Source organism: Bactrocera neohumeralis, chromosome 4 (genome assembly GCF_024586455.1).
Source record: "Bactrocera neohumeralis isolate Rockhampton chromosome 4, APGP_CSIRO_Bneo_wtdbg2-racon-allhic-juicebox.fasta_v2, whole genome shotgun sequence".
Lineage (NCBI taxonomy): Eukaryota > Metazoa > Arthropoda > Insecta > Diptera > Tephritidae > Bactrocera > Bactrocera neohumeralis.
In genome coordinates this window covers 5,593,016-5,605,872 of record NC_065921.1, presented here as the reverse complement: position 1 = coordinate 5,605,872, position 12,857 = coordinate 5,593,016, and the positions used below count along the sequence as shown (strand labels likewise).

Sequence of the window (12,857 nt, the reverse complement as noted above, 5' to 3'; positions counted from 1 at the left end):
ATAATCACTTAAGTCGTGCTACCTTTGGCATGTTTTCTCTGCTAGAGCGTGTTCATCATAAACTTCAACCAAAATGGGATCACTTTCGGCTGAAGAAAAACGCTCCGTAAAAACAATTTTCAGGCACAAAGTTCGGCATATTTGAGTGAAAAGAATTGTTTTTGTTCACGTTTAAATGAATGAAATTTACTGAAAAAGTCGGACGAAGATATTAGCTGTCTAATGCATTTTCGGAATATTGGAAAAATGGAATAATATTGTAAGTTTTATAAGTTGCGCCATCTCTTGCAAAATCGCATTTAGCTATAGATCCAATACTAAGAAAACTTCGCATTTTTCATAGAACTAAACAAAGTTCCTCGCATTATTACCTCAATTATTTTACGTTAAAGGAATCACATTTCACGGCGAAGTCAATCCATTTGATGTTTCGTCGTGGAGGGCGCGTAGTGCTTGCCCACCCTGGCGTTAAAGTCGCCAAGCACGATTTTGACATCGTAATTTGGAAAGACTTACGTCAGAACCACGTTTACAAATCGTCCAACTTTATTACGAAAATTCTATAAAAAACTCAACTTATGGTCAACATAATCGGCCACCTGAGCGTACTATTCGTAAAACCATCACCCATTTTGAGATCTAGCATTCATTACTGAATAATATTTGACCGAATAGAGTATACCCAGCATGCAGTGAATAAAATATTGCAGCCGTAACTGAGAGTGTATACGAAGACCGTGGAAAGTCGATTCGGCGCCGTTCGCTGCAACTCGGACTGACGTAAGGAACGACTTTCGCATTTTACGTCGAGATCTTAAATTGAAAGTGCACAAAATACAGCTTGTGCAAGAACTGAAGCCGCTCGACCTTCCCAAGCGATATCGCTTTGCTCTATGGGCTCTTGAAAAGTTCCATGAAAATCCGACGTTCTCGAACAAAATTTTGTTCAGCGATGAGGCCCATTTCTGGCTCAATGGGTATGTAAAGAAGCAAATAAGCAACCTGAAGAGATTCAAGAGCTGCTTGTTTTTTATCCAGAAAAAGCAACGGTTTAGTTTGGTTTGCGGTGAGCCGTTGAAATTATCGGTCCATATTTCTTCAAAAATGTTACTGGTGAGAACATAACCGTCAATGACGACCGTTATCGCGCCGCGATAACCGACTATTTGATGCCTGAAATTGAAGCTCATGATCTTGGCGACAGTTGATTTCAATAAAATCGCACACATCGCATCAATCAATGAATTTATTGAGAGAACATTTCGCTGAGCACCAAGATCCTGTGATATCACACCATTAGATTTTTTTCTGTGGGGATATGTACAGTCCAAAGTCTATGCGGACAATCCCGCTTCGATTCAGGCCTTGGAGCGAAACATTACGCGTACCATTCGCCAGATACCAATGAAAATGCTAAAACGAGTCATCGAAAATTGGAATCAACGGATGGACCATCTGAGACGTAACCGCGACCAACATTTGGAAGAGAAAATCTTCTAAAATAAATACCAAATGTTCTTCCGAATGACAATAAACATTTCCCACTAAATTTGAAATTTCTGTGTTTTTTCTTTAAAATAGTAGGGAGCCTCGGAATACTTGTATGCCATCTTTAACAACGTGAAACGGCTTTATTTAGGCTTTCGTAATAAATCAAGACTCAAAAAAACTGTTTAGTAGGGAGCCTCGAAATGAATCCGAATTTCAAGTATTTCGCATTACAAGTTCTAGATGATGACCTTAATGTTCCATTAGCAGATACTAGTAAACAATTTCGTATATTCTTTTGAGCCCCAAATATAGTTCAGTATCCCATGTTCCCAATGTGGACAATGCAGCATGACATGTTTCGGTTTTGAGAAAGATTTAGCGACCTTAGTTATGTGCTTATAGCTATATTGCAGTATCAGCAACGGAATTATACTTGAAGGCCATATAGCATATGGTTTAAAGTATTTATTAATTTAAAGAGAAAAAAATCGCCCAAACAAAAAGAATCAATGGTTTCTTGCTCTGCATTTGCTTAATAACGAAAATTCATGAAACGACAGACATTTATATGGTTTCTTCATATACTATATAATGTATATGTCTGGTATATGAAAATAGGAAATGCTTCGGCAACGGATTCTACGACTTATCGAGCAAAGTCAATTCAGTTTTGCTCAATAACTGCAGAGTCACCGGCGCGAAAGAGTCCATTAGCGACCATTAAAAGCCAACAAATTGAAGAAACTTCAACTAAAACAGTAACTTTGCATATTAAATAACAGCGGATTTAGATATTATGTAAGTGAATATTTTGTATTGCAATAACAAAACCAACAACATTGATTTTAAAGTACTTCATCTTATAACTGTTGACTGTGGCAGACGGAGTCTTCCTTGTGGATCTCTAATTGATTTCAGCTCAAGTGCCAGTCAAAAAGAAGTAGGAGGCTTGGTTCATTAGAATTACTTGGGCGGCTGTAGGTGAGGCAAGCGATGGGGCACTAATTGCAAGGGGCACAGGTGCGCATACATAAATAAGAGCAATTGATTTTCCACTGTCCATAAATATTATATAATCTGCGAGGCAATTAGTTTTACGGAAACTCCGTATAGAAATGTTTTGTGCATTCACTGATACAACAATAACAACAACAATTAATGTGAAAAAGTTAATATTTATTGCAACGAGGAGGCATGAGGCAGAATTTATTATAATAAACTTCTTAAGCAAAAAGCGGCACGCGCATGTGTGTGTGTGTGTGTGTTTAAACTATTTTATTTACGTTTTTAGCCTTGCAGCAGAGTGCACGCTGCTGTGCTATCCGCAATTCCAACTAATTTCCACACAAATTTCAGCGATTATCTTAGCCACTTTGTATGCTTTGTGTATGTGCCACAACACAAGTTGCAACATCAGCAACGGCAGCAGACAGCAGCATGCTCGATCTCACTATCTGTAAACGCTGCGTTTTGTTTCGGTTTTGTGTACGTGCAACACGAAGGACATAGCATGCAGCCGGCAATTTACCCACACACACACACGTCCGCAAGTGTGTGTGTGCATAATTCTAGCTACTTTTGTTTATGCTCCAATAGCTGAGAGCAATATGTGGGCTGCATGCCTTTGTACGTGTGTGTGTGTGTTTTTATTATAGAGGGGGCGAAGGAGTTGGGCTCCACCGCCTGTTGTGGGACTTATCAGTTGCTGCAACAACTTTCACTTGCAGCAACATCAACAGTAAATGTAACCGCAGCAACAAAAGCAACGGCGACATGCAGCACGACGCTTAGCTAGTTGCTTGCCCCAAATAGAACTCGTCTCTTTATGCCTTGCCACAACATTTATGTGTCGTTTGTGGCAAAAGACAAGTGGGTGTGCATGTAATTCTATCTAGCGTAAATGCTCTAGCCATGCTTGTCCATGCACTAGTGGATGTGTGTGTGAGTATGAGTGTGTGTGTGTGTCTGTCTGTTCCGTAGATTGGTTGGAAAGTGTGTCGCTCGTTGTTGGCTGCTTTGTGGCACATTGCAATGTAAATTAAAAATATAATCGTCTCATAGTTTGTCATGACGTTTGCCAACGGCAGTTATAGCCAAAAACAAAAGCAAATGACACTGACAGTTGCATGCATGCACACAACACCGGAATAGAAATATAAAAAAGCAATAACAATAATAACAACAACTAAAATTACAGTACTTTCATGCTGCAGTATTGCTTTAGTAGCTGCAATGACATTTGCCGTTACGCTGCTAACCGCCAAACGTTTTCGTTTATGCTTCCATTTTGGCGTCCGAAACGCCCCACCGAGTCCCTGGTCCGCTTTGGCGCCTGCACTTAAATGGGCCAGGTCCCAGCTCGGCTGCCGTGGCTGTTGCTGGCATTGGCACGCTGTGCTTGCTTGCGGTTGAGCTCGGCTGTCAGCAGCATGCTTGCCACGCCGGCTTTTACTCTTCATTTTCATTTTCCTTTTGCTGCCGTGTGGCGCTGGCTGGCTTATCTAAATGCGACCGGTACACATGCACGATAATTCAGCCGCAATTCACCCCTTCCTCGGCTGCATAAATGCTGGTGCAAACACCAACGCGTCGCCCAGCGGCAGACACAGACACAGGCATACAAATACAATATGTAAATGAATGCCGGTTTAGTTGTCCTCCTTTTAGCTGGCAGCCAACAGCTGATGAAGTTGAAAAGGTAATGCGTCGGCAGCAGTGAAAGAAGCTTTTCATCTGCTCAGCATTTGTACGTTTCCCTTGGGTGTGTTTTTCCAAGAGAACGTGTACGGTGGGCCGATGTAGACGAAACTTCGCAAATACCTCTTCCGCGTATTTAAGTAAAAGGGTTTCTACATATTTCTAATCAAACTTCAACTTATTTTTTTTTTTTCATATTTATAATGAACTTTAATTGACGAATATGCACCATTTGGGTCGACTACTTTCTGCCTTTTTCCGCTAGAGAGAGAGTAGAGAGTTCGAGGTCAGGGTTATATGGTGATACATCAAAACTTTCCAGCCAAGCTCTTCCAGTTATTGCCGAGTCATCAAAGATGTGTGTGGTCTAGCGTTGTTCTGATGGAAGACTTTCTGTTGATCAGTTATGGCCGTTTTTTCGATTGCATGCTTCAATATCATCAGGTTTGGACAGTAAAATGTAGAATCAATCGTTCGACCAGGCTGGAGCAGCTCATAGTGGATGATTCCTTTCCAATCCCACCAAACACTCAGCATAACCTTTCGAGGCGTCAATCCTGGCTTTGCGACCATTTGTTGAGCTTCATCACGCTTGGACCATATTCTTTTTATCCCATTATTGTCGTATTTGATCCACTTTTCGTCTTCTGTTACCCTTTGTTTCAGAAATGGTTCGATTTGATTTCCTTTCAGCAAAGAATCGCAGATGTTAATCCGGTCCATTAAATTTTTCACAGACATTTCATGTGGTACCCAAACATGGAGCTTCTTTTTGTAGCCAGCCTTTTTTAAATGGTTCAAGACCTTCCCTTTTTTATACAAAAATTTCAAAAGATAGCGAGTTTCTTTATTTTTTTCATTCATTTTTGAACAGCAGTAACTGTTTTTTTTTTAATTTCTTTTTGTTAAATGAAGGTTAAATTCTAACCTTTTCAACACTACTTGGTATGACACAATGTGATTGGTAGCATTGGAGATATACGACTGCAAAAACATCAATAGGCAAAATACGAAAATACTTTTTCGACTACCAAATATTTTAAAATTTCTTAGTTTTCATACAACATTCGTTTAGATAATGCTTTATTTCAACTATCAGAAATTTTAATGAAAGTCTTAGACAACAAAAGTATCCTTTTATAAATATCGAAGGAGCGAGAAAGTATTTTTGATTGGTATAAGTTCTTCAAAGAGGGTCGAGAATGCATAGAAATATTCGAAAAACAGCGTCACGTGGCGTTTGTGAAACAATGCTTTCCGATTACCAGCATGTCATGAAAACTACATATTACTACTAGCGATGAGTCTTGGGTCTATGCTTACGACTCAGAAACACTCTATCAATCGACCAAATATCGTGGAAAAGGTGAGCCGAAGCCCAAAAAAGTCACGTCAAAGCAGGTCAAAAATCAAACTTAACAATTTTCTTTGATTATCGAGGTATGGTGCACTCCGAATTCTTTCCGATCGCCTAAACTGACAAAAAAAAACTAATTTTTGAGTGTTATGCGTCGTTTGCGCGAAGCTATTTGCAAAAAAGGGGCCGGAATTATGGGCCGTCAACTCTTCGTTTTTGCACCGCCGCATACTGCATTGATTTGTTAACAAGGTGTTATTGTTTTTTACTCATAATAGTAGTCTTGCTATTTGCTTACTCATGCTTTTTGCCCCACTGTGCAACGGCCGCCTTGCTACGTTGCCACTAGTTCGCTTTGCAATGCCGTGGCGGGTGGGGTTGTGGGTTGGCATGTGCCAAAGATAATGTTCATATTTATTAATGCCTTTTACAGTTCGCACACCCTCCACATAAGTGCTTGGATACTTGAATGCTCGGTTGCTTATCAAAGCGACGGCATACACAAGTTTATTTTTTATCTCAAAAGATGATGTCGCTTGAGTTTGGTTTTACAATTTCGTGCCATTTAAGGGGCACGCCGATAGGAGGGGGCGGGGGCAAAGTTGTTTGCCGCAACTGCCGCCAATTTTGCATTTTCGAACGCGTTTCATTTGGGATTCACATGAAAGTTCAATTGCTTGCGGTTGTCGTATTATGATTGCATGTTGTGCCTTTTGTTTGTGTTGTTGTTGTTGTTGCAATTGTGTTGCATAGCAAATAAGCGAAATAAAAAATGACAAAGTAATGACGATATTCGAATTCGTCACTGCCGAATAATTGTTGTTTTTATTGCTGACATTGGCGCTGTTGTTGTTGCTATTGTTGTAATTGTTGTCATGATGTGAACACGTGTTGGTGACATAAAACGCGGAAATTCGCTCAAAGCTGCAAAGCGTTTTTTCGTGCTTCGAGTGGCGTTTCGAAGGATTTGCCGCTAATAAGAAATTACCGAAATCGTCGTCGAAGAGGGTGTCCCGCCAACAAACATAAATTGGCTGTGGGGTTGCTGGGGCGCATAAGCACATAACAACATGAGTTGGGCTCAAGAAAATATTTTCAAATTAAAACTAAGATTTGCTGTCGCGACACACTTACCTCGATATTGTTGTTGTTATGGAAAATTATGCATTGTGTGTGTGTGTGTTTGTGTTTGTGTGGGTGCGTGTTCATATTGATATGGATATTATAGTTTCTAAGCACATACCTGTGTTAGCTGCGACGAGGCGTAATAGGATATTCTCGAGGGACAGATCGACTCTGGTTTGGAGTAGATTGTATCGCCGATTTGATCGCCGCCCACGGGCAGTAGAGCGGTCGCGTAGGGTGAGGGTGTCGGCGTGGAGCTGCGAAATCCTGCAAAGAGTGGCAAAACAAAATTCTGAGTACATTCTTTATATGTCTTAGTTATGTGCATTTATGATTTGCTGGCACATGGCAAACGACCCAATTTCCTACGTGATATGTGGCGCGAGCGAAATCGATATTTTAAAGTCGAGAATTTATTACACAGTTGGAGGAGTGCCAAGTTCTAGTGGATTGAACTGTGACACAGTTCTGCTAAAATATATACCGTTATTCTAGAGTGTGGTAAAAAGTCATTGGAGCATGTATGCGGCTAGCTCGAAATTTGAATTTTTATTTTTGCATCGCAAATACCAAGAGAGGTTGCCTACATTTCGGCGTAATAGCAAATGACAAATAAGCAAGTGTTTCGATCGTTGTGGATGCTAAAAGTTGTAGGTGAAATTTCGGCAAATTAGAATAATTTGAGAAATGCTAGTAAGAAATTATTTCGTTCGATTTGGCTGTGCAGAAGGCTAGAAAAACTGAGAATTTGAAATCCTCTTTTTTATTTCAATAAATTTTGATACTGAATTAGTTTTCAGCAGCAATACAGAGGAATTTTCCTGGCGATAAAATAGTAAAATATCACTAAGAGTTTTGACTAAAGAATCAAATTTTAACTGAAGTAAATTTTGGAGACACTATAGGGTTGGGATGCCAGTTAGGTAGCTGTTCATAAGAAAGGCGGTACGAGTCGGGGTGTTGTCGTGGTGCAACTTCCAATCGGCACTCACAGAAACACGTCGCGCAAAAATGTATGTTCTGGCTCTACAGGTGCTCGAAGACAACTGACCAGCCGCTCGTTCGTTAGCTAGGAATGTCCTCTACCGAAGTACAGTCGCGACGGAAGAAAATCAAACCGTGTATTTTAAAATGGTTCTTCGATGAAGTGGTTAAAGGTGTGAATAGTGCTTGTGGCTTGTGTTTCCCTGATTACATTCTAATAAGTTTGGTCTCAAACGTGTTCTGGAAGACCAATCGTCGAGTCCGACCGACGTGTAAGAATTGTTACGATTACTCATAAGATAAATATATACCGAAATGGACCCGGATTTTTATTTGTCCAAGGACTGCCAATACGGACCCATGCCTCGAAATTACTTCAGGAATGCTTTCTGCCGCTAAGACAACAACAAACTCCTATGTATTTCTGTTACTCAGAAGCTAAATATGGCGCGAAAAATCAGTTGGTACCATATAATATATGTTGGTTACCATATAACTTGGTACATGTATATAAAAAGATGCTGGATACATCGGTGTTACACGAATTAAAGTGATCCATTTCTGAAGCGAATTGTTAATGTTGATGAAAAATGTGTCACTTACGATAACGTCAAACGAAAATGTACGTGATCGAATCGCTGTGAGCCTGTGCAAACTTTTGCCAAGCCAGAATTAACTATCAGGAGGGTGTTATCATATGTTTGGTGGTTAATTCGGACCTGTACTGTCACCAGTTGGGCAGTTTTAAGTCAGCAACTGCCCAGATGTGACCAGCTTTTTTCATTTACTTACATTGAAAGAGACTCGCCAGAAGCTCAGCCAGCTTGGTTGGGATAATCTTTTGAATCCAGCTGATAATGTGAACCTGATCAAGTGATTTCTTCCTGTTCCTGTCCTGTCCTGGTGAATTATTTTTCTGGTGAAAAATCTTATAATTCTACTTGTCTTAAATTGAACCTTTATTTTAATGCAAGAATAATTTGTATCTTTTTGTCACCCCTAACACCCTTCCTCTTTAGATGACACTATAAGCAAAATAGTACTAACATTCGGACTTAGTCTCCGAGTATATTCGTGTTTGGGATCATAATATACCTATTATGCTCCTTTTTTCAACCGGCTGCTAAACCTAATCATATCTAGTTGCCATATGATTTAAGAAAAGTTACTTACTGTCAAAAATGTTGCAAGACTTCTTCGACTCCGATGGGTACTTATTCAGGCTAGCGATAGTCGCATAGGAACCACTGTTCGCGCTGGGTGGACGCCCCAACGGATCTAGGCGTATGAAAACGTTTTGATGGCTGCCATAAGCGGCAGTAGTAAAGCTGGTACTACAACAACAAAAGTGGCGAATAAAAATAGTAAAAAGAAGAATTTGCGATTAATTTCATATGAAAAATGCATTTGCGCGCTTATCAAATGCGCGCACCGCTCCCCCCTTCCGACGCCCGATACTTACTGCAACGAGTCCTGGCGTATCTGCTTGCGTGCGCGCACATACATGGCTGACGCAATCAAGCCGACGACCAGCACCAAACCGAGCGCACAAGCCGCAGCACCCAAGAGCGCGTGACCCGGCGACGGCGCTTGGGCGGGTGCCGCTGATTGATTCGGAACAGGAAATAAACCTAAAGAAGAGTGCGGCGAAAGGTAAGAGAAAAATTGCAAATGCGCGATTAAAAATGCAATGACGTTGCAAGCAATAAATGCGTTGCGCGTTGCACGAATGTGCATAACTGGATTAGGCGAGCTGGGTTGGTTGGAGACTTACCTTTGAGGCAGATTTTATTCCGTTTAAAATGCAATTTGGTGTCATTAGTGCGCGGCGGACCGCTCACGAGCATATTGACGACGAGCGGTACCTCCTTATTGCCATTCCCCGTGCACGGCAGATGCACCAGAAATGTCTCAATCTGCTGTGGCACATAGCCCTTGTCGGGTATGCTGAGCGTGGGCGCGGCCAAAGCGGTCTGCTCGTGCTCGTAGTCGATTGTGATGGTGTAGGGCAGCTGAAGGCGCGGCGCATGAGGGTACCAAATACCAGGCAGCATAATTTCGTTGGTGGTTGGTGGATGACATTGTTGTTGTTGTTGTTGTTGTTCGTCAGTTGCGTACGTGGGTGTGTTGTTGGCGAGAAGGTTAATGGAGTGCAAATTAGATTTTGAGTGCTACGCAAGTGGTATTGGTGGCGGTACTGCCAAACTCTGTGGGGTCAAATGCAGGCATGCGTCTCACACACACACACACACACACAGATTAACACATGCCTGCGCATGAACACAGGGTTTGGCAGAAAAATATGCAATGTGGAGGGGGGTCAGCAAGGAATATGACTCTTTTACTCACCGGATACGGGGTCAAACTCTGCCATGAAAACTCTAAATCATGCACATCTGCTGGCACCGGCACCGTGAAATGCATGGCGTATGTGTTGATGGTGCCCTCGTGCACATAGAACAAGTCCGCTTCCAAGCCTGCGTAAATTGTTGGCGTAAATCGGTCAAAAGAAAGAAAAGTGGAGAAGAAAAAAGCGAAAAACAGTTATATAAAATATGTTTGCTCGTATGTTGGGCATTAAAACGCAATTTAGTATTGTATCAATTTTCAAAGAAATTTCTGCACTTTCCCCCTTTTTGATTATTTTTCCATTTTTTCCCAATTTTTTGCGATTTTTTCGCTTTTTACGTTGATATTTTGAACTTTCTGGCATGCGGTAACCAACACTACCAAGGGACCGTTAGCAACCCCTGACACTGCTGCACTCCAGCAACTAATGTACACAATTTCGCTCCTGCCGCCGGGCTTTGGTGGCTTTGATCTTGTGCCGTTTGCAGAGGGCGAAAATGCGTGTGCGTCTTCGATTCGGAAAAAATGAAGGAAACGCCATAAAACATTGAAAAAATAGTAAAATACTTTTTTTATTCGACGCTTTGCTGAATGCGACACCTTCATCATCGCGCAATCAAATTTCATTGCTTTGTACTTGAAAATGAATTTCTGGCAACGGGACTATATGAAAAGCATAACACGAAAATTGACTCGCTCGCTTAGCTGCAGCGACAGTATCGCTTTGTCGAGGGGTGAAAACACTTTGCAATTTATTATTAGTCTAGTAGTGGCTCTATTTGTGAAGGAAGCGGGCAGCGTTGTATGGGATACATGTGAAAAAAAGTATGCGGCACTTTCACGCACCTTTTGGCTAGGCATGGGGGGAGTTTTTTCTCGCCACTTTTTATTCTCTGCTTGTCTAGCGCTTTACTGTTTATTTCTGCCTTTTCACTTTTTTATGCCAATTGTATGAATGACTCTATTCAAGCAACGATTTCTTCTCAAAAGCCTCTCAATTGCATGCTCATACATACACATACACCTATGCATAAGTACGTGTGTGCGCAGGGCGTGTATTCCCATTTGTAGTTATATAAATGCGATTTCACTTCAAAGTGAGGGGAAAATGGAAATAAATTGCCTTGCATGTGTAAAATATGAAAGGGATATACCGCTGCCACACACACACACATACACACAGAATCATAGCTGCACGCATTTTTCTAGCCAAATGTAAAGCTTTTGATATTAAAAGTTTAGTTGTGTGAATAGCCTGATTTCTTTGTTCCTCCCCTTTTAGCTTTCACTTCGAGGTGATTGCGAACATTTAGTATTGCGGTCACTTATCAGTTCCTATTTTGAATTGTGCACCTTTGACCACATTGCGGGACCCACAATTACTTTTAAAAGGTGTGTTTATTGCCTATTTTATCGGGCGATTCAAAGCCGTTTGATAAATATTTCAACGGAAATGGTAATTTTTGTAATTGTAACAAGAACTATTACCAGTTGGAGCTATAAAATTAGTGAGAGAGTTATATTTATTCTAAAAATCGTTTGTGCAATAAGAAAATAGCCTCTTGTATGGGAGGGACTAATTATAGAGCTTTGGTGGAGTGATTATGTCGACATCAACATTGTCCAAATGAACCTAGTACGAAATGTATTTTGATATTACACTCGGTTTCTTAAGGGGTTACACTGGTTCAGGGGTTTCAAAAAATCGATTTTTTTATTGTCTTATTAAATCCTACAATTCCTCTTGAATATGGTCAAAAATTTTCAGGTTGACCCGAGTAATAGTTTCGGAAATACAGTCTTGAGAACTTGTGCGCTCGAGGATAGCTTTAAACGTGTTTTTCTCGAAACTGTGTTTTTTGAAATCAGATGGCAAGATTTCTCGAGAACTTCTCATTCTCAACCGGTCTTCATGAAATTTCACACAGATCTTTGAGATAATATTTTTAAAGACTTGGACGAAGGATTTTTTTCGATTACAACTATTTGAAAAAAAAAATGTCGCGAAATTGTAATTTTTTTGTAAAAATGTCTAAAAAACATCTAATTTTCACACAAACCGTATCTTGAATTGGCGTGAACCTCTTACGCCTTGTGTCTCGTTCCGTTATCAGTTGTGCGTTCCTAGCGACAACGGAACTCAAGAAGTCAGCTTAAATTTTTAGCGCAGGGAAGGTGTTTCTCTTATGAAATAACGGAAAGGCTTTACGCTTTTGGTCAAGAACTTAATTTTCTTCTGGATTTTGTGAGACAGAATCGGTATTTTCCTATAAGATAGATATTTTCAAATTAGTAAATTACGACTACTAATAGAGAAAAGACCTTTGTAAGGTAACAATCTTGATAAAATCTTAGCTTATGGATTGCTTACCTACACAAGACAGACAGCCTAATTACAAGTATAAAGTACCTCTTATTAAAAGGTTATATCCACTTTTGAGTTTCAAAAAATATTGAAAATATTCTACGAAAGCTTGAAGCCTATCCGGAAAAAAGTTTCGGAGATATACGTATTTGTAGGAATTTTTGTGCTTAGTGTAATCGGCTTCCAAAGATTTAAATGTGATTTTTATAGAAAAATAGCTTACAGAGTCGGGAGGAATACTTCATTGGAACAATCTTCTATCTTTCTCTATTTGGCTACGAAAATCAGCCAGCATCTTAAAAGCAGAAGTACTAGATTATAATATAAATACTTAGCATTACAGTGACAGAATTAAGTTGGCCAGGTCAGGAGTTTCTTTACAGCCATCCAAGCAAGGCAGTAGCTCCGAGTATGGACTTGATATGGGTCTGCCTTATAGCAATATTTGCCAAAGCTGCAAGTTATAGGAGAACACGGAAACTGTAAATG

At 40.4% G+C, this 12,857-nt stretch overlaps 1 protein-coding gene across 2 annotated transcripts in view; it reads right to left on the bottom strand.

The window, feature by feature from the left end:
- Window positions 1-12,857, bottom strand: part of LOC126757654 (tyrosine-protein kinase RYK) — a 122,905-nt gene that overhangs the window by 39,098 nt on the left and 70,950 nt on the right. For both annotated transcript variants that reach the window (XM_050471730.1, XM_050471731.1), the window contains exons 3-7: window positions 10,004-10,131; window positions 9,429-9,666; window positions 9,117-9,285; window positions 8,828-8,988; window positions 6,789-6,937 (exon numbers count right to left, since the gene is read on the bottom strand). In XM_050471730.1, the coding sequence (XP_050327687.1) occupies window positions 6,789-6,937; window positions 8,828-8,988; window positions 9,117-9,285; window positions 9,429-9,666; window positions 10,004-10,131 (845 nt within the window). The remainder of the gene's footprint in view (window positions 1-6,788; window positions 6,938-8,827; window positions 8,989-9,116; window positions 9,286-9,428; window positions 9,667-10,003; window positions 10,132-12,857) is intronic.